This window comes from Coccinella septempunctata, chromosome 2 (genome assembly GCF_907165205.1).
Source record: "Coccinella septempunctata chromosome 2, icCocSept1.1, whole genome shotgun sequence".
Lineage (NCBI taxonomy): Eukaryota > Metazoa > Arthropoda > Insecta > Coleoptera > Coccinellidae > Coccinella > Coccinella septempunctata.
In genome coordinates, this window is record NC_058190.1 from 48,141,538 (window position 1) to 48,163,131 (window position 21,594).

The following is a 21,594-nucleotide window of genomic DNA, read 5'->3' on the forward strand; positions in this document are numbered from 1 at the left end:
AATATTCAACATCAGGTGAAAAAAAAAAGACAATTCAATCAATAATTCATATATTACAATTATGATTTACAGAAAAAAAGTATAAATATTATAAAAATCGTCTGCACAAAATTAGAAACATAATAACTGTCATCAGTTGAAAATTATTAATACTCAGTTCTGGTTCGAAGAGAGATTAGACCGATTCAAACAAAATTAAGCAAATTATTTGTCCAATCGAATGGTTCACTTAGTAGAATGTGTTCATACTTATATCATCAGACATTTCATTTGATTCTCTCATGTCTACATCGGGGAGATTATCACGCAGAGGAAATAAACTAATTTCCAATAAATTGAATGTATGAACAAACCCTCTCAATTCATGAGTTGATTTATATGCAAGAAAAAATCGATATAGATAATTATTCTGTAGAATACTAATATCCCTGACAATTATAAAATTTGCCAATTTAAGTCCTCATATCATCGTCCAAATGGATATAAGATTGTTTAATTCGACTAATTTCAATCGGAATTATCTGACCAAGTCTCGGGACAACAAGGATAAGAGGGAGAATTCGAACTAGACCATCGCGGTGAAATTATCTCATTCTGAGGAGGAACTGAATTATCACGTGAATTTTGTATGACAGACTTTCTGGGCTGCTGGCTCTCATAATTATAGGAAGAATCGTTCGAATTCGTATGAGAGTGGGTGGATAAATCAGTCCAATATTTAGTGGATCCCTCCGATTGATATTCGGAGTACGACGGTTCACTCTTAAAAACGGTGTTGGATACACTTTCATAATTATAAGGGGCGTAGCTAGTAGAAGGAAGAAGGGAATTTTGAAGTCGACTGTTATTCTCCATAGCTTCAGCAATGCAAGGACTGTAAAATCTTTGTCTAGACGGTGATGCTCTGTACCTAGCACGAATCTCTGGTGGAACGCAGGCCACTGTCAGAGGACTGTCGTGTTTGATTCTGGAAGTGACAGATAGATCAATCAGATCCGGAGAGCTTCTGCTGTTATAAAACGAAGGAGGCTGATAGTTTTTATCGTTACGCGGAATGTAGACACTGGAGGAGGATGAAGATGAGGAAGATGCGGCGTTGTTCGAAGAGTGATGTGAATTATGCTGTTGTCCCATCAAGTGTTGCCTATAACGAATCATCACCTCCCTTCTGGATTTTTCCCTTTTACTGGCTAAACTTTCGTGGTCTTTCCAACTGAACATTTGTGGGGTTTCCGGTTCCAGACTCTGAGTTTGAATGCTGGTATCGATTGCGGACTGGGACGAATGTTCTCGTGCTACTGGGACATAAGGTGGGATCACGCCGGATGGACCCTCTCCAGGTGATGCAGAACTACTTCTAAACATTGACGCATAATCCCCGTGTATTCTATTGGACAACGTTCTATCGTAGCACGGAGAAGCCATTACAGTGTTGTTCACAGCCATTTGTATTGCGGGTTCTGGATATGGTGGGGTCATTGTTTGGCTTCTGGAGCTACTACAAGATCTCCTTCGGTTTTTTTTACTCCTGGAACAGAGTTATGAGCACTTATACATGGTGTAACTAATTAAGTGTCAAAATGTCCAAAGAAAAAAGAAAAATTTTTTTGTCTTCCATTTTCTCTCTGCGGTTTCGTTCTAAAGTTACTTGATGTCCAAAAACTTTCAAGACATAAACCAGGAGAATCTATGTTACGTGAAAACAATTGGCACTTTAGAATTTGTTATCAAAATGTTAAATTTTTCTAGTAGCATCAAAATGCTACTAGAACGGATCAGTCCTGTAGTTCAACCAGTTCCTAAGACATTGAAATAAAATCCTAATTTTTGACACCCTGCATCTCAAAAAAAAAATAATAGAAGCTCAAAAATATCTCCTTTTTCCGTGAGAAATCTGCAGATTTCCTTTGGGACATGTATTTAGGACCACCTGTATAATGAATCAATCACTCTTGAAGACAATTTCACCGTGACAGAAAATAAAACACATTTTCAATATGTGTATGGGATTCCTTGACCAATAGTCTTCATATAATATTCAAGGGAATAAAAATGCTATAATTTTGATGATTTTTATATTTCACTATCGACTAGGTTTAGAGGGTCTTTGCCTCCATCTTAAGGTCTAAAAATTCTATTTTAAAAGTGAAACTAAAATAGAACTATATGTTACAAATTTGGAAAACTTTTCCATAACCCCTTCCTTACCTCAATTCATTGTCATGACTGGACGAAGAACTACTTGATCTACTGCTAGAACTAGAACTTGTGTCTCTTTTTCTAGGTTGATACTTCGAACAGTGGGCTCTGGATGAGAAACTAGAAGAAGCCTCCGATGTTCTAGGTTTTTTAGAACTCCCTTTCTTTGAGCGGCTCCTCCTCCGTTTCCTCTCCTTAGAACCATCTTTAGACAAAGCTTTTGCCAGAGCTCCACTTTTCTTCAAGAGTTTCTTCCCAATAGATGCTTTGATCCTCATATATTTGGCTAAAGGTACATCATCAAGTACGCTGCTGCTTGAATCTTCATCGTTGGAATCGTTGTCCAGATCCCTTGACGTTTGCCTGTTTTCACTTTCTCGTCTTGACCTCTTAAGATTGCGTTTCCTTGGCCTCTCTTCTTCTCTTTGTTGTTCTTCATCACTTGAAGATGATGATACAGATACCTTTAAGAGATGTTAACTAATAAACCACAAAAATCCACTCCGATTTCCATGTGTGGATTTCTTAAATCTTTGTGACGCTCATTTCAAAAATTTATTCGATAAGAATACTCACACGTCTGGACTTCTGTGACATAAGTCCATCTGTTAATAACCTGGGTTTCGGCACAAAGCTAGATGTCATGATAACGTCATCATCAGAATCACTACTATGGACTTCAATAACTTCAGGATTCTCTTCAACAATCATAACGTCACTACTGTCATCCTCAGAGACATCGATAAATGGAGTTGGAGTAGTTGGTCTCTCATAATAGTTGACATGCCTATCGTACCCCACCATGTCAAAGGGGGAACGCATGAAATTATAGAATTCATGCACAAAATGGTCTGTTCTATTGCCTAGAGCGGATCTCAACAAATTTCTGAAAGGACCACTGCAGATATGGTACCTCAGAAGATAATCCATTATCCTATCAACTAGTTCCATCACCTGTTGAGTGTTTTCACGAAGTAGAGCGTTCAGTTCGCGGTTTAACCAAGGAACTAAGCGACCCCTGCTAGCTGGATTTGCCCTAAAATATGATTTCACAAATCACAAAGATGTAGGAAGGAGATGCAATACCAGACCAGATGTGCTCAGGGTCAGAAATCAACATTTCTTGAAACACAACATATTCAAATTGTTTGACAATTATGAAATAATAGTTCAACTCACCTGAAAAAATCTGGTGTAATCTGCCGGTATCTCACTGTCATACTCATCGGATCTGAATGCATGCTGGACCACAAATTAGAGTCATAAATAGATCTTCTGAAACTGGTAGTGGTGGCTCTGGCCCTCCTCCTAGGTCTTGGAGAATAATGGCTGAAATACAAAGTAAACATGAGGAAAAAAATACAAAACCATATACATTTCATTTTTGAAAGGTGTTATAACCACTCACCCTGAATGGGGTAAATAATTAGAAATAGTGATTCCATTAGTGAGGGAGTGGCTCATGAGCATTTGTTGAATAGCATTTTCACCATGTGTATTGACGGTGAATGTGGTTCTGAAAACAAAGGATTAGGGTTTAGGAATCAACTTTTCTGTACATTAATTTAAAATTACCTAAAATGGAATCTATGGTGCCTTGAAGGTGGTGGAGGGCTGTGTGGTAGAATCAAATGAAACTGTTCATTGTCCAGAATATGAACAGGTCTTGGCTGTTCAACAATATGTTCCTCATATTCTTCATTAGATTTGACATTATGGATGATGGATTTGAAGGGCTGCTTACATAATGGGCATTCTGCTTTAATCTGGAATATATTTCATGGTGAGAAAAAGTTTTACCACTTTGTAGTATTCTCATGCTCCCATCACTTACTTTTGACCATTGTAGAAGGCAATTGAAGCAAAATTGGTGCATACAGGTATCCGAAAAACATTTATTGGAACATGACCCTAAGCAAATTGCACAATTCGGAGGAGGACTACCAGAAGTCGAAGTGTTCAGTAATTTACTGTCTGCCATATTAACTTTTACGAACTTCCAATATTCGATAATATAAAATATGTTTAATCACTTCCCGATGAAATCATGAATGATCAATGTTAAAATTACAGTGATGTGTTGGTCATGATTGGAAACAAATAACTGAAGAACCTAAACTAAACAAATGCACTTCTATATCAAACGGAGTTTATTAATGACATCTTGAATCTAGTTTTTCTACAGACAGAACTGTCAACTGAGTTCATCAGGGGCATCAGCTGTCGGCCAGCATCCGCCGTGACTCCTTGAACCACGGAATTTAATTCTTTCTTGATTGTGAAACATTGGTCTTCGCAACCTGGCCATCTACGTATGAATACTCTATGGTTGAATTATTTATGAGCGAAAATTTCGAATTTTTATTCGATTACCGCTGAGGACGAAACAATCAATCCATATTAATCTCAAAAAATACTGCACTGCCACATTTTGATCAAATTTTCCTTGATCAATGGTAGAATTTTTGTCCTCCCGTGTTATACAGGGTGATTCATTAGCTTAAGAACATATTGCCATATGATAGGTCATTTAATTTGAAAAAAAAAACATTATGTCCGGTTTAAATTATTTATATAAGTTTTTTTTAGTTTCTTTTTTTAGCTTTCTTTAGTTCAATGTCAAGAGATGATCAATATCATTTGTTCATATTATTATATAACGTGTTAACTATAATCTGGTACAAAGTACTGCTACTCAAATCAGAAATCAACCAGATTCTTTATATCACCGTTGTCAAGCATCTATTTTCCACGCCTACATCATAAAGTAAGTCAAGTGGGTCTGTTCTGTGGCCTACATTTAACTGTAAAGTCTGTTCCTATACTAAGTGGTAATGTGAAGAATAAACTCGTCATAACAACAATGGTTTATTTAAAATGGAAAACCTAAAACGAATGATAATGAAATTTCAATGAGCAATAAAAAGATTGGTCAAAAAAATGAAGTTGTAACAAAAAACATATAGTTAATAAAATTTGAAATATAAATGATTCAATACGAAAATTAAATTTTAAAAATAAGATATTTTAAAAATAAGATATTTTATCAATAGTTATATTATAATAATGAATGAAAATTTCTTCATTCTTCCTCCTCATCTTCCGCTTCGTCTGCAGTATCTTCTTGAGTTGCTGGAGCATCTTCAGCTTCAGCGACAGGTTCTTCCTCTTCTTCTATTCCAGCCTCTGCTACTGGTTCATCCACTAATGGTTCTTGTGTAACTTCTACTTGCTGTTCCTCTTCCAGGTCACGTTCCTCATCAACTTGTTGGATTTCTGGATCTTCTTTGTTGATTTCGTCGATTGTTTCTTCTTCTCGAGGGGTTTCCACTTCATTCATGGCCTCTCCTTCTACAATATCGTCTTGTTTATCAGCTATTTCAATTGATTCTTCATAGTGAATAGTTTCTGGGGATATCTCATCCTCAGTTTCTTGCATAGCAACTTCTGATTCTTGCTTAGCTTTTTCTGCAGCTTCAACCAGTTCTAGTTCTTGTCTCTCCAATTCTGCCAATTCTTGTTCGAGACGTTTTTGTTCCGCTAACTCTTTCTCTTGCCTGGCCACATCTGCTTCCTCAGCTTCTCTCTTAGCTTGCTCAGCTAGTTCAGCTTCTTGTCTCGCTAATTCAGCAAGCTCCTCAGCTTGCCGAGCGAGCTCAGCTTCCCTCTCTTCTTCAGCTTGTTTGGCGATCTCTTGGAGTCGAATAAGTTGCTTTCTCTCTTCCTCCGCCTTCGCCTCTTCCGCTAAACGCCTTTCTTCCTCCAATCTCTGCTGTTCTTCTTGTTCTTTGCGGGCTCTTTCTATTTCCGCCTTGAAATATATAACGCAAATGGTTGTTGATTCTGATATAGCAAGTGAAGAAAACTATAGGTATACCTGTTTTGCCAATTCTTCCTGTCTTAACAGTTCTGCTTGCCTCTCTAGTTCAGCTGCTCTTTCTGCCGCCTCCTTTGCTGCCCTCTCTTTCCTCTCTCTAGCCTCCTGAGCTTCTTTAGCCGCTTGTTCCTCCGCTAAAGCTCTGAAATGTGAAGCAATTCACAGTATGGTTTCAAGCGATTCCTCTTTTCGATGTATTCATGTTCTAACTTACTTTTCTTCGGCCAATCTTGCTTCTTCTCGTTTTTTCTTCTCCTTGAGTGTTTCCTCAACAGATGGCGTATCTTCTGCGTTGATCCTGGCCAGTCTGGCTGCTCTTGCTTCACGCAATTCCTTTATTTCTGGTGGAGTTTCATCACTCAGTTGCTTAGAAGAATTGAACCTTCTAGATGGACGGATTGGGGAAAGTGGAACTGAAATAGTTTCAAGAAATTGTCTTTCATCAAAACATTGGGATATTTGATGTTGAAGGCAAAAGCATCTCCACATCTGATCTCAATAAGATAAAAATTTTGATTGCAATTTTTTCCATGTCTTCATGACTATCTATGATGTCGATTAGGCCTTTGGAAAGGTCATAATTCGAGCATATATGCACGTTACAAGTACCGTCCATTTCCTGGAAATAATTAATATCTTTTTTCAATGATTTTATCGAAAGAATGCATTGAATTTGACTGATAAGATTAAAGCTGAATGTAAATTCAATGATATTATGTTGTGGAGATAACGATATTTAGCAGCATTGCAGAATTTATATTTACATGAGTGTTAGTAGAATTTTCATGAAAAAATTTCACAGTATCTTTGGAACTTACTGAATCGACATATTTTGGGCCTAATTTTCCATCCATTGTTGCAATAATTTTCGTAGTTTTTGCATTTTCTGTGTTATGTGTTCATTGATTTGTTAGGGATAGTTCAAAACTTCTAGACAAAAATCAAAAATAACTATAGAAAAAATTCATGCTGAAAAAAGAACTAAGAAAAACTTTGCGCTCAGCCAAGTGTTTATTAGGGAGGATAGGAAAATTGATGCCCTCGCTGAAAGATAAACGAATATAGAAAACTAGAAATTAAATTTTTTCACCCCAAAATACAAGAATGCATCCTGAACGGAAATTTGAGAAGCTGAAAAGCCTATATATGGGTGAAAAATTTCGCTCTGAAGATTTGAAGGTTTAAAAAAATAATAATAATCGAACAAAATATTTATTAAACACATTCAGCTCGGTATATCGCAATCATTAACTGACAACAAGCGATCATTGAGTGTGTAAATATTTATAAAAAAATACTTCAAACAAATATAAATGGTGCACATAATATATTCTCAAAATATCATTGAAATATAGAAAATCCAGTACCATAGCAGAAAATTTTTGGCAAACTTTAACGAGGTAAACAATTGGAAAAAAATGTCCAGTGTTTAGTACGGTTAATTGATTTCTCTTATTCTATCCAGTATCCATATGAGGTTTAGTCGTTTCACTTGTGGTCAAGCAGTTTGCAATACTTATCGGTTTCGATTTTTCTGTACAAGTTTTTTCAATATTTCACTCATTTCTTTTTTAAGGTAGGTAGGTACTTCAAATGATGAAGCGTGACAAGGGGTGCTCCAAAGGATTTGCAAGATATGTTATTTCAAGAAAGGGTAAGATAAAGTCTGTGTAAGGGACAGAGAACATCAGCAATGAGTATTATTCAGTAATTTCTGTAATTTCAGGTTTGGATTCCTCTATTTTTTCAGCTGCAAGGAAAATCATCTGAGTCAATAATAATGTTAGAAACATACGGAGACTAAAAATAAAGAAATAAGCTTCATTACTGCAAAACGATAAAAATTCATGCAAAAAACTAACTCCAAAAGCAGAAAGCATAAGCTAAAAATCGTCGATAAAAATGAAAGAAAAACTTAGTACTACTGTACGATATCAGAAGATAAAAATTTTCTATACTATATATCGAAAATGCGAATTCTATGTAATAGTTTGTTATTATTGCCTATTCCCAAATCCTTCCTTACAACAGTAAATTTTCATTTTTCATCGTGATCTAAACTGTACAAATAATTTTTTGACTTGAAGAAAATTAAGCCCATGTCAAGCTGAGCAAGAAAACAAGTGCAAATAACTGCTATATTCAGCCCTTTGCTAGTCCAACAGCTGCCCCATTTCATTCCTGATTTTGATGTGAGAAAAAATGAAAGAGATCATTCTATTCAAAATTAAGTAAATAAAAACCAAATCAAGCTCGGCGAAAAAACAGCACATACTGCCCATCATCTACCTTTTGTCGGTTCAATAGCTTTCTGTTTCTTTTCCTCCCTGAATTTATTGATATAAAAACTCAACAACTGAATATCGTTCTTGACGGGATCCTCGTAGATGTAGACGTTACGTCTACGTCCATGGACGCCTCTGTCCCCAACATAAGAGACACAAGACAGGTGACCCTGACCTAGAGAAGAAACATCCGAAAATTTCACAGAAAACAAACCACTAATTAACGTTTTTCGCTATTTGACGAAAGACGAATTTTCAACCTACCTATGTACTTTTTGATGGGTTCTGTGTAATAGGTGACAAATTGCACCTTAGAGTTCTTTGGAGAAATTTGCATTAATCTATTGATGTAGTGGTCGTTAGATAATCTTGCTGGGTATTCGCCGTACCTAAAATTCAGAATTATCGTGTTCATTTTGAGTTAATCACTGCAAATTCGTATTTTCTTGAAACTAGTGCTTTTAAAGAGGAGCCTTTTTGAATATATCCCCTATTTTCTTCAACTTTTCACTTATAATTGAGGAGTTTTTCGTGCACCCCTATGAGGTATGGGTGGTATACTTTCTACACGTATAAACTCACCTATTTAGAGCTGTGATAGGATAGCTTCTTTGGCGTGGTACTGGCAAATGAATGCTTTTCAAAAGAGCAGCCGATTGGGCACGAATCATTCTAGTTTCATCGTCAAATATCTGGAAATGTTTTATTTTCATTATAACATTGTAATGTTTCGTGTCAAATCAAGTATAGTCAATTGACTACAAGATTAACCTTAGGGTTTATCTCAAATGCTCAAATTTACATGGTACAGCAAAAGAAGCAAGTGTGCAAGTGTTATACCTAATGTTGCACAAAAAAGTCAGATACAATTACAAACAGTAAGCATCTAGTCCTGGGTTAAATTTCAGTCGATTTGTTGATAATCCAATATAAATGAATAGGTCTTTCATATATTTTTGTTGTTGTTGAGCAGCACCTACTTTTACGTAGCTTACAGTAGGTGCTTTATTTAGGGGACTGTATCTAAGGGGTGCTGCCCAACAAAAAAAAATATATGAAAGGCCCATCCTGTCTCAGTTAGAAACAATTCCCCTTATTTTCGTCTCTTCTTCTTCCTTGCCCTTTTTATTGTATTCTTGCATATCTGATTCTACTTTATCCTTATTATGTGTTGTTGAGAGTGACGAATGGATATTTCGTCAATTGTATTGTACGAAATATTCGTACCTATCAATTGAAGGTATAAATACACATGGTCCAACTAAATCTAAGGACCTTCTACTCATCGTGCAGTTCTGAAATACTATATCGATAAAAGATAACTCAGTTCACCATTTCCACCAGACATTTGTCTTGTGGTACAAGTAATATTTTGAAGTTATATGCTCTGATTGATCTTGGATTCTCAGTAACCAAATTTTGCTTGTATGTTCATTTTAAAAAGATAAGAGATATGTATCATCCGAACATATTCTAAAAATATATGTGTCATTCAATCATCGCATTTAAGATTCATTGTTGATTTAATATATTTCACATCCAGCTCACTCACTGTTATCACACCTATCAATATATCAATAAAACCTCCTCTAATTTTTCATTCATTCGATTTATTTCCATGTGCATATCAGCCTTTTGAAAGCGTGCATTCACATCCAACGTTAGTCTTGTAGTCAAATCATTACAAGCCTAATAAATCTACTTACACGTTGCATTCGTAAAGAACGGTAGGAAAGATCTTCATCGTCTAGGCTATATCTGTATCTTGGCCACCAATTCGAGAGGTAGTTGAGAGAGGCATAAGGCCAATAATGATCATAGTACAGAGGCCTGTATACTCGATAATAATTCGTATATTCAGAAATAGGCAGAGTATTTCGAATGTAAACCATCCTCTAAAATATTGAACGTCTCAGAATAGCTCAGGAGGCAGAAAGTCATGTTTTCAAACATGATATATGCATCTTCAGGCTTATCAACAAGTTTTTATGTGCAGCAGAACTGAAAATTATCTTTGGGAGATTAAAAAGAGGATTTTTCCTATTCCAGGTATCTCCAGAGACTTCTTCGATCATCCTGAATGAATTGGAATCTATAATAATTACGGTTTCTCCTTTTCGGTGTGTAGATCCTAATGTTAGCATCTTTAAAAAGTCGTTCAGAAATGAGAAGTTGAATGAAATGTTTCGAGTGCCTTCTGCGTGTGTTCATGAAAAACGGTTAGTCAGAAATTGACATGAAAAAAATAATGAAAAACGTGAATGCTGTGATCCATATATTGTAAGCTTGGTCATGCAGTTTATTCTTAGTGGAGCAGTTAGGAACTGAAAAGGCTGATGAAATTGGATGTAGCTATATACTTGATCATCTGCTGAATATCAGTTAGTTCAAAATATATTTCATTCTATTTATACCCGTCTGATTGTACTTTATCAATTTCTTCAGTACTTTAGGTATGGCATTTTATTCCATAGGAAAATAATTGCCTGATTTTATCCTTTCTAGAAAAGCAGATCCAAAATTTTTACATTCATTTGTTCTGTCATCATTCATGTTATTCCGATCTCATTTATTGGGCAACATTTTTTCAAAGAATAGCTTATTTCAAAGCATGTGTTCAAAATATTGGAAAAATCCATATTCAGAAAACTAGGAACATGAATCTCCCAAGGTATACTTTGTTCAAGCATATAAAAATAAACTGCTGTTTTATTTCCCAGATAAGTCAATAAGTTTAGCATACCTTTTTAGTGATGAATGAAAGTTGCAAAATGGCGTATGATCCATAAATATGACTACCAAAATATGGGTACCTCCTTTACAGCTGTATGTATACAGACTCTGTATACATATATAATTAAGTGGTTATATTTTTAGTAATATTTACTAGATATCTATACAAAGTCTGTACCTATACATACAGTAGTAAAGTCGGTACCTAAATATATTGTGGTACTAATCTTGAAGGCGCGTACGCCATTTTGCAACTTTAAAAGTAAAATGGAAAAAGATGGATGAAAACAAAATTTGCTATGCCAACAGGATTCAAATTGCCATCACTCTCTATTCAAACCCAAGAAAGTAAATATATTCGAATGCTCTTTCCTTTTTCTTTATCTTTCAGTATTAGCTAAATAATTATAAGTAATGCAGAGTAAAAGTAAGGCTTCATAGTGGTGTGTATTACAATGGTTATCGTGGACACCCTCAACACTACATCGAAGTATTTAGGTATTATGATGTAGCGCAATCTCCTACTCGACTTCTTCAAAGCTTCTTGCATATTGTGCAAATATTTTACTCACACGGGGATAATATCTGGGCCAATACCAATAATATCTTCTTACGCTTGGCAAAGAAATTTCATAATTGCTAGTTGAGTACCTTGGCCAGTAATTCAAACACCAATCAATGTGTCTGTCATACCATGTGTCTAAATATATGCTGTTGTAGAGAGGGGTCGTATAGAAACGTGAAACGTATCTATAGTATGGCCTCCTTAAACGCCATTCTTGGCTTAAGTATGGCCAGTAGTAATCGTATGTGCTAGAATACTGACTCACCGGGCCATACTTCCGGTACATAGAAGAAGAAGAGAACGAATCGCTCAGCAGACTTGGATAACGATTATAAACAATCCTCTGTAAAGAAATTGATGAAACAAATGGTGCTAGAGGAATTAATTCATGAGAATTTTTTGGGATCTCAGATTGACAACGAGAAAATGTTGAAAACCAATTGAAATTTCATTATTTCTGAACAAAGCACTATTTTGTTAGTATAGCATTTTGTGGTCACAAAGCAATGTCTGATTATTGCCAAAGTGGGAAAACTCAATTTGAAATTCTGTTGTACGTTTTTTCTATTTGTCCTATGTACATTATAAGCCAAAATGTCCATCAATATCAAGCACAAACCAACACTTTGATTGAAGAGCATTCAAAAGAATAATATTTTTCACGTATTCCTCGAACAAACAGTAACGAAGCTTTCTCTAAGCAGCCAAGGTGAATTTTTTCTGAGAAACATATTTGTGGCTAGTTTTCGGAAGTTTCATATCTATAAACGAACTGAAAGTGATTTTTCAGAATGTTCTAGGTATTCTTGAACACCTGGCGAAGCTGATACAATTCTTGCTATTGTCTGAGTTGAAGAACTTCGTGCATTTTCAAGTTGCGATATGTAATTACTGACGAATTGATATTTGAAGGGTCACTTAATAGTTGGAAGAACTCCAGGCTCTTTATAATGAGTCATTTATTATTTCTATATTTAACATCAGAGTATGAGGTATGAAAATCTATTACTGAGGCTTAATTTCATTTCAGAAGTGTTTCATTAACTTTTCTAACCACTGCCTTCGACAAAAATCCAACATCATTTACAGTATTTTACATTGATATATTATCGAGAATATTTTTCGAGATATGTACCCCATATTGCCATTTCATCAAATCCATTCAATCTTTATACTAGGTAAACTATATCATCAAAACCTTCTCCTTCTGTTTGTCTGTTCTTTCAGAAAAAATTGGGATATTATAAGTTGTGTTTTATCATACACTTTTTTTACTTTATTCTGTGTAACTTGACAAAATGATACAGTGGATACAGAAAGGGTTTTCTCAGTGAGAAGTGTGTTGGTTGGTTTGTGTGTGGATAATTTTTTTTGTATGGTTTTGGGCTTTAATTCAGATGATTCATCTTAGTGTTAGATATCCTAACAATTAACTTACCACAGCAGAATTGGAGTTGAGGTAGTTGTTAGTTGCCGAGTATGCTACCCAAGGCCTCATTCTGTTTTCAATCCAGTCATATTCCCGTTGGAGGATGGATGGTCTAGTTGAGTAGACTTTTGGTGGCGTTGTCACCACAGTCAATCTCTTGTGGCCCACATAAGGGACGATGCGGTCGTACGTATGAACAATATGTACCTACGTATAATTGAAAAATTCAAAAGAAGTTTGCAAGGACCGCAGCTACAGAAGTTTCGTTTACTGTTTCCACTTTATCACTGTTATTTGTTCATAATTTAGCGAAAAATATCTTTAAAATATTGTGGCCCTTATTCTAGGCTTCGAACAAGTCTGATTATATTTTATAAATAATTTCAAGAGAGTGTATTTCTTGTGGGGAGACTTTGAACAATATTCTATCAGTAAACTCACCTTTCCAAGGCCAGGCAGCACTCGAACTTGACGTGATGGTAAAGTCTAGACGATTCAAAAAGAAAACAGGATTATCATTTTGGACCAGATGGAAATGTTAGTAAAGAAAGTTGAACACATTAGTGCGTAAAACATTTCAGCAGAAAGATTTTCCAATTCACAATCAGCAGCGGTGGTCGGATCTTCAGAAAACCTAATCCTGAAGAGGATACCCAAGGCAATGTGTTCAGCAGAGGTGGCGTTGGTTAGTAAGAAGGACTTAGTGAAATGGAGTGGTAAAAAAGGCCAATAGGTTCGTGGTCGTGAAATCAAATTTCTGATTACATTCATGAATATATTAAAATATAATGGTAGACATCCAAAAATATATTTCATCAGTTTGAAGCGCTAAAGAAAATTATCTAGGAATTTGATCTAGATCTAGCTTGAATTGTCCTAAAAATATGAAATAAAGATACAATTTCTTCGGTAAACTATAGGTACAACAAAATAAAGTTCTCAATAATTTATCGATATCGAGTAATTTGTGATTAAACCCTGTAAGAATAGTGACGGTACGTAGTTCCACCAGGTAATCTTCCACTGGTGGTGGAGCTGTAACTGGAAGAATATCCACCAGGTCCATCACCTCTGGTACGACTAGACCTCTCTACATTATAAGAGTATCCACCAGGACCACCAGTAGATGAGCGTACTGATGACTCAGCAGTAGAGTAGGACCTAGAAGTTGGTCTGGAGTAGGGATCAGAAGAACGGTTGCTTTCGAGATTGGAGGAATAGGAGTAAGAGTAAACTTCTTCAGCAGCTCTACGACTCCTGTCAGGAGAATCGCGTACCACGTAATGCCTTGGGCTCTGCAGAAAAAGAAGGAGCTTTGTCACACCCAGGTTTTTCGTATATAAGCTCAGAAATCAGATCACAAACTATGCAAATTAACAATTATAAATCAATTATTGTCGATAACAAGTGACTTTTACCGGTGAGGATACATTCAAGGTTGCCAGAGGAGCTATTTCATACAGCTCAAAAATTGAAGTGGATGGTTTTTTGTTTGATAATAATATTTAGAGGGATTCTGTATGAATAAAGGTACTAATGTATTAAGTTATCTGTCTACACACGGTTCCTGACTGAAATGATAACACTAAACAAGACTGCTTCAGATCGACTCCATGGTAGAGAAATGAACAAGGTAAAGAATCTACTTAGAGGGGTCCGCACCTTGAAATCAAGGTTTAATATTTCCTCTAACTCTCCTCTTACTATACTCGGCATTGTGTCAATGAGATTATCAACGAAAAATTGACGAATGTTTGGCTAAATGTCCGTCAAAACCTTGGCGAGTTGTTGTAATGTCTGCGGTGGGTCAGGTAATTGGTGTAATTGGTATGAAATTGAAGCTTCGCAACTTATTCCGGATTGTTTGAAAAGAAACTATCCAACCGGTAACTTGCCGGAATGAGCTATTAATTCGGGATGCTGTGAAGAAGGGATTTCGTCTTGCGGTTAAACATATCAACCGATCTTGTGCGACGGTTGTAGCTCTTGCTTTTACATGCAGTGGAAATCACTAGTAGGACAGCGATTTAACTCTGTATACTACTATGTAGTTAGTGTCATCTTCTAGCTGCATTTCTCAAGATCCCCACAGTAGACAAAGCATTAATGAAAATTATTCAGGTGCGAAAAGTAAGTTTCATCACGAATATCCACATCAATTTTTGAGCACTGTATTTTCTCAAATTGCTATTGGAAATTCTCAATTGGATAGAGCTTACATCAGCAGATTTAAGTGGAGCTACGAAAACAATTATTGAATTATTACTGATGGATACTGAACCATTGTTCAAGTTAATAATTTCTAGCAGTTTAGCAACGCAATTTTGATTCTCATCTATTCCTTCAAAGCTGTTGGCAACCTCGAATGGAACAAGTTCTCTCACAAATGTCACGTTCAAAATATTTTTCACTAGCCTCTACTTGTAAACAAAAAAGGACTTGGACGCGAGGAAAATGTTATTTATTTAATCGACCACTTTTGGAAACAGATGGAAAAGGAAAGTACGAAAACAGAAACAACATTAAAAGAGTTTATTACATACATACTGAAAAATTGAGACAAGATATAAAAATACACACACAAACAAGCATAAATGCAAGCTCAGTACTCAATAGCGTAAAATATGTAACAAAAACCACATTTGAAGTGGGAACTATTCAATTTGCTTCGCAAGCATTGAAATAATTTGCTTTCTACAAATCTAAACCGCCAATTTGTTTCGAATTATTATATATGTTAGTTTTTGGCGATGAATTTTAAAGTACATAATAGGTTCATGGATTTTTGCTCGAGCATTATTTTTTATTGTAAATGATTTTATATTTGGTTTTCGTTCTAGTTTTCTTTAATTTTTGTAGGAATCTGTAATTTTATTGGTTTTTTTTTGTGTTACGATCTCGGGATTATATGGGTAAAGTAAAATCTGAATTCCTGATGATCCTCCTTTTGTAAGGCAGATCTGGCTGTTCGGCAACTTTATGCAAACGCGGCAAAACCGTGTCCATGGACTCTGAATTGCAGTATGGACTCTCGTTCCTCCTGACAGCCATCAGCACATTTTCCCTCGTTTGATCCCTAGCTGACACGTATGGTTTAGGGGGATGGATCAGGATTTTCGGTCGAATTTTGGCTTTTTCGCTGGGCAGCAAGATCGATTTTTTTTCAGGTCTTTCCTCGTGCGATCTCCTTTTTCCAAAGGCGGTAACTGGATCGGGCACGAGCGCTGGTCGTGGAACGAAAGGCACCTTTTCCCATGGTATTTCTCGTTTCTGCAAGAATCCAACTATTAGATGCCATTCATTCCACGCCAAGTCCACTGAAAACTACTACAAGCGGGTCGATCTTGCTAGCTACCTCTCGAGAAAGTTTTAGGCGGTTCAAAAAGGATAAAAGTGGATTATGCTAAGGGGTTGATGTTTCTGGGTTATACCAAAACATCGAAATGATATGATATGATGAGTATCAATCAATAATCAACAAAAGCTTCACGAAACAAGCGAAATTTCGGTACTTCAATGGATAAAAAAGTTAAGTTCCTCAATATTCCAAATCGTTTTGTTATATTTATACAAGGTGAATCGGAAATTTGAGTGATATTTCTAGAGGTGATAAAACGCCAAAGAAAAATGGTATTTGTTCAACGAACTCATGTCCAGAACCGTTTTTAAAAAATATAAAAAAGAGCTAACGAAATACTGGTCCGGAGAAGGATAACTCTTGAAAACAACTCTACGTAAATCCGAACATTCAAAGAAAAACAAGCAAATACTAAACTAAGTTGGGTTACATTTTACGAACGTAAGAAAATTATATCAGCATTCAATGCTGAAATGAAAGCATTCGCCATTTTGCAACTTAAGTCCAGTTTCATAATCAATGAATTCAAAATCACTTTGAGCTTAAAACTTTAGTTTCTTTTTTAGTAGGGTTGAAGAAAGCTTTAAAATTAAAACGACTTTAGGTTTGATTATGAAACCGGCAGTAATTTTCTTTCAACGAATATTTCAATAATGAAAATTAGGCTAGGATTAAAGAAAGTACATCAAAGTGAGGAAAAAATATTTTTGTTCAAATTTCATTTCAATCCCACTCATTCTGATCAAATATTTGTCCATCACTGAATAAAACCTGGAGGTTCCTGAGATTTCAAAAAAAATTGTCCTTTAAGCTACATTCACAATCAATTCACGGGCCGAAGTGCACTTCGGCACGGAAGCTTAGCAGATGGCGTTCTCCGTTACCATTCACAATGAAATTCAAGACAAAATTTCTTGCAAGTTGCAAACTATCACTTCGGCAAGGAATTTCGTGCCGGCTATAGATGATGCTGATGCTTATGTTTTGATCAGTTACATTTTCGATTAATTTGAGTATTTGGTTCCAAGATTATCGCGAATGGTAAATTTCGTGCCGAAGTGCACTTCGGCCCGCGAATTGATTGTGAATGCAGCTTTAAGCTATATAATTCTGAAAATTGACGTACAATATCTAAACGTAATAGGTGCGTTCACCTCAAAGATGGGAACATGTACATGGTGTTTCATAATCGTTACGAACAAATTCAGGATATTCTTCTCTGAGTTATTTGAAATCGACAAGGTCCTTTAAGCCTTTGTCCGGAAATGCTTCCTTTCCATTAAGATACAGAGCGTTGAATGTATTCCAAATAAATAACAAATTCCTCGATATTTTCGAAACGACTTGAGATATTTGAAGGAGATTTGGTAGAAATGGATACCTTATTAAGGTGATTATTTCACCTTGAATACCTCATTTTCAGCAACTACACAGTGGCGTGCGAACTGACGTTGATTTTTAATTTTTGAAGAAAAAAATGTTACGCCAATGCCTTTTACCAAAATCAAATTCATTTCTTAAATTGTTATTAAATTTAGAACAAAAAAAAACTGTGCGTTTTTTCTCTAGGATTCTCTACTTTTCACTAAAAATCTGGAAACCATTTGTTATTCAGAAAATACTTGTGGAGAGTATTGGAACGATGAATTTAATTTCATCAGAAAGCTTTTCAAATTACAAGAATTGTTGAAAAAGCATATAGTTGAGATTTTCATTTTCACCGTCAAAATTTCGAAATCAAACATTGCGAACGAGTGGAACAATACATCATCCAAAAATACTTTCTAGTTCTCAGGTGTTGAATTTCGTTTGTGAAGATTCTGGCCGAGCGATAGTATCCAATAAAACGTTAAAAATACACCGCGCATCGTGGGGGAAAATAGAAAACGGCATTTATTTGACGAAAATCGTGGAGAGAGAGTATGTTTGTGAATATACATACAGCCGAGCTAAATTTGGTTTGTGGGCCGATAATCTTGAATTCTAACTCCGCACTTTGTAATGAACGTGTGCAAATTTCAAATATTAATCGTCACAAGAATGCACGGTATCCTTAACTACGTAGTTGATCCACCGGAAATTTGCCATTATGTTTTTGTTAGATGATTGATGAGATGATCTAATAATCCTGGATGCAATGGACCACCTGTGATGAACCTCGTCAGCCAATGAATACATTGGAGAATGTGACTAGGAGTGAAAAGCTGCAAATTGATTTTCATATACCGAAAGCACCTGGCATAAACCGGATAATGGCCGCCATAAATAAACTAATTAACTTAATCTCTTTCTACAAACTGGTCAATCAAATAAGTGTATAACTCTGCCCTGAATCTATACCACTCTTCATTTCCCAATTTGTTAAAAAATCCTACCAGAAATTTCGCCTGATATATTATTTCAATCGTTGAAAAATTATTGTTCCAAAACAAAACAAAATCGGCAAATGAAACAGTGAGTATGATATGACAGCATTCCACTGGATGGACTAAAAGGAAGAAAATTAGAACAGGCATATTGATCTAAAAATGTCCAATAAATCATAGAAATGGCGTAACTTCGTAGGTATTTATTCAGAAGCTGTAAACATGTTGTTATAGAATAATGGGAATAAAATCTTATAAATATTTGGAGAGCGTCCTGCTGGGAAAATACAAGTATTACAAGGCCGCGAACCTATATCGCTTGCTCCTAAAAATAAGCATATTACAGAATTTTCAGTCAAGTATTTCAAACTATCTATTTCGCGCCAGAAATTTTGGAATGTGTGCATTTCTGTTTCCATTTCGAGTTTACTGGGTCAATATAAACTAATATTATGAAAGGACAACACAGTCGTATCTAAATATACAGTGTGTCACAATGAAAAAGGATCAGATACCATTCGGTTCTTTTATATCGTATTATATACTTTATGTTTTTCCTTCTACGATGGATATGCTTGTGGCATAGCCATAATTATAATAATCTAAATATGTTTATTATATTTCAGGAATGCAGGCTTTCTTGATGATTTAAGGGTGGTCTTCATTTATAAAAAAACACGTTTACTTTTCAATGTCGAAAACACAAATATCCGTGAAAAAATTTATATTAATCACTTTTGCTGCAAAATTTAGTATGGCATCGATTCTTTCAAAATTAAAAAGTATAAAAGTGATATTTCTTCCTTTCCGCATTAAATTCAATCAATGAGCAATTATTGAAATCCTCACTAACGACATTTTATCAATGATCTAGATTTTAGGGATGTCAATGAATCTTGGCAAGAGATGAAGATGAAAAATTAAAATCATCAAAGATAATAATTCAAGGAGCGCTTATCAATCAAATTTATACCATGGCTCTAAAAGATAGGCTTCATTATACCAGTAGAAAAATATAATTAAATCAGATATGTACTATGCTTGAGAAGGATGGTACTTATATACTGCGATACAGAAGAATTACTATTCTGGAATTGTTTTTCAAATCAATTATATTAGATGTTTTTCAAGAAGCTGAAACATTTTTCTGTGTTTTTTTGAAAATCCGGATATTCCCATCCAATAGAAAAAACCATGAAAATATGAAAAAACAAGAATTGGCATCGAAACCCTTTTTCACTTCTCTCTCAATAAATAGGTTTTGTAGTGACCTCATAAAATAAGGAATCTGGATTTAAATCTTTGCTTGCGATTTGCTATTTCTGTACTGAACCTACGTTTCGTATTAAAAATGAGTATTTAGAGGTCTCATTTAAAGCTTCTGAAGAGGCATAGTGAAAAATATAAGCTCATAAGCGAAACTACTTGCGACAAAAAAGAACACATCAGACATCACTGAATCAAGAAAAAATGTGATTTTCATTGAAGGAACATATTCTTATTGAACAAAATCATCGTAAAATAAGGTAATTTTCATGCATGTGATGAAACATATACACAATCTAGAAATTTTCCACATATTTTAATTATTTTAACAAAATTGGGTGGAAATATTTTTTCATGTGAACATAGGAGCAAAATTTTCAAACACTTGCTGAAAAACCTACACTTAGGTCGAAATTCATTACTTTAGAAAACTAATGAGATGATTTTTCATATAAAACAACTGATAGTTGAAAGACTGGTGAGAATCGAAGATTTCGTTTTTTTGGATATGAGGATTTCAACATTCTTTTTTGATTCAGTGCTTGCGTGGAAACATTCAAAAAATCACGCACAAAAAACTTACCGAAGTAGTGTACGTCGAATATGAAGGCGTGTAACGGTACGGCCTCCTGGTCGTGTAAAAATCGGACTCGTAAACCATTTTGGCGATTTTTTTTTAAGGGATCGTTGGAGATTTGACAGTGGCGACTAGTTCCGCCTGGGTTTTGAACTGGACTAGTTTGGCGGACACAATTTTCGAGATTTAAAGCTAGGATTTCGCCAGCGGAACTGCGCCTCCTCTAAAATCTATTATTGGACCGGTGAGGAATCGAGTGAATCAATTTTTAATTTTAAATTGTTTGGTTTTGAATGAGGTGGGTTTTGTCTGAGTTCTTGTTTTCATCTATATTTTGCTGATAAGTAGACATAACCATCAGGGAAGGAACGACCAAGACATTAGATTGTTATTGCAAATAAAAAAATAAGAGCTTCCTCTATTTGATGATTCTGTTGAATAAATTATTCTCCAACACCTTTTCGAGAGTGAACATATTGAAGGGCGATTCAGAAACCGATAGTGAAATACACGCTACAAAATTCAGAATACACTTTATATTATCTTGATTCGTAACTATTTGGTTAATATTTCACAATATCGAGCCTTTTTAAATCGTACAGGATCAAAAAATTAAAGCTACCCCTAAAACTTCAAATAGTTTTCAAGTAAATTTCAAAATATTTTCTATTCTTCTGGTATTTATCCAATTTATCGAATTTTTCGTCTAAGTGTATTCGGAATTGAGTATGAGGGTGTGTCAGATCAATGATTGATCTTCAGTATTTATAGAGAGAATCCAAGGTATGTTCTGCGTTATTTGAAAAATGGAACGGCGAAAGTTTTCAAATTTTCCAGCTCTTGGCTCATTTCAGTTTTTTTTTCGACTTAATCAAAATGGCTAGAAATTGATTAAAATTTATCATATACCTTTTATACAAATAATATAATAATAACAAG

The 21,594-nt window shown here is 35.2% G+C and overlaps 2 protein-coding genes across 4 annotated transcripts; both read right to left on the reverse strand.

Annotated features, from left to right (window-relative positions):
• Positions 1-33: 33 nt before the first annotated feature.
• LOC123307456 (E3 ubiquitin-protein ligase Topors-like) lies at positions 34-4,412 on the reverse strand. The gene is made up of 7 exons (XM_044889782.1): positions 4,034-4,412; positions 3,775-3,965; positions 3,608-3,715; positions 3,379-3,528; positions 2,776-3,235; positions 2,209-2,663; positions 34-1,528 (listed from the first exon to the last, which is right to left on the reverse strand). The coding sequence occupies exons 1-7, from the start codon at positions 4,178-4,180 to the stop codon at positions 508-510; spliced, it is 2,532 nt and encodes an 843-aa protein (XP_044745717.1). The 5' UTR covers positions 4,181-4,412; the 3' UTR covers positions 34-507.
• A 642-nt stretch (positions 4,413-5,054) lies between these two features.
• LOC123306398 (uncharacterized abhydrolase domain-containing protein DDB_G0269086-like) lies at positions 5,055-20,858 on the reverse strand. 3 transcript variants are annotated; one of them, XM_044888378.1, is made up of 11 exons: positions 20,662-20,858; positions 13,530-13,574; positions 13,098-13,295; positions 11,925-12,002; positions 10,068-10,256; positions 8,944-9,053; positions 8,626-8,750; positions 8,366-8,536; positions 6,291-6,489; positions 6,077-6,218; positions 5,055-6,010 (listed from the first exon to the last, which is right to left on the reverse strand). In XM_044888378.1, the coding sequence occupies exons 1-11, from the start codon at positions 20,737-20,739 to the stop codon at positions 5,282-5,284; spliced, it is 2,064 nt and encodes a 687-aa protein (XP_044744313.1). In that variant the 5' UTR covers positions 20,740-20,858; the 3' UTR covers positions 5,055-5,281. The 3 variants fall into 3 exon arrangements, with proteins under 3 accessions (XP_044744313.1, XP_044744314.1, XP_044744315.1); XM_044888379.1 differs by lacking the exon at positions 11,925-12,002 and having other exon boundaries at positions 20,662-20,856; XM_044888380.1 differs by lacking the exons at positions 10,068-10,256; positions 11,925-12,002 and having other exon boundaries at positions 20,662-20,855.
• Positions 20,859-21,594: the final 736 nt, after the last annotated feature.

Excerpts from the sequence above, each read along its gene's own strand:
- LOC123306398 (XM_044888378.1), bottom strand. The coding sequence starts at position 20,739 with ATGGTTTACGAGTCCGATTTTTACACGACCAGGAGGCCGTACCGTTAC. Across the intron at positions 13,296-13,529 it reads TGCTGCCTGGCCTTGGAAAG|GTACATATTGTTCATACGTA; the intron begins GTGAGTTTACTG and ends AATTATACGTAG. Across the intron at positions 8,537-8,625 it reads ACCCATCAAAAAGTACATAG|GTCAGGGTCACCTGTCTTGT; the intron begins GTAGGTTGAAAA and ends TTTCTTCTCTAG.
- LOC123307456 (XM_044889782.1), bottom strand. The coding sequence starts at position 4,180 with ATGGCAGACAGTAAATTACTGAACACTTCGACTTCTGGTAGTCCTCCT. Across the intron at positions 3,716-3,774 it reads CACCATAGATTCCATTTTAG|AACCACATTCACCGTCAATA; the intron begins GTAATTTTAAAT and ends CTTTGTTTTCAG. Across the intron at positions 1,529-2,208 it reads AGTCATGACAATGAATTGAG|GAGTAAAAAAAACCGAAGGA; the intron begins GTAAGGAAGGGG and ends ACTCTGTTCCAG.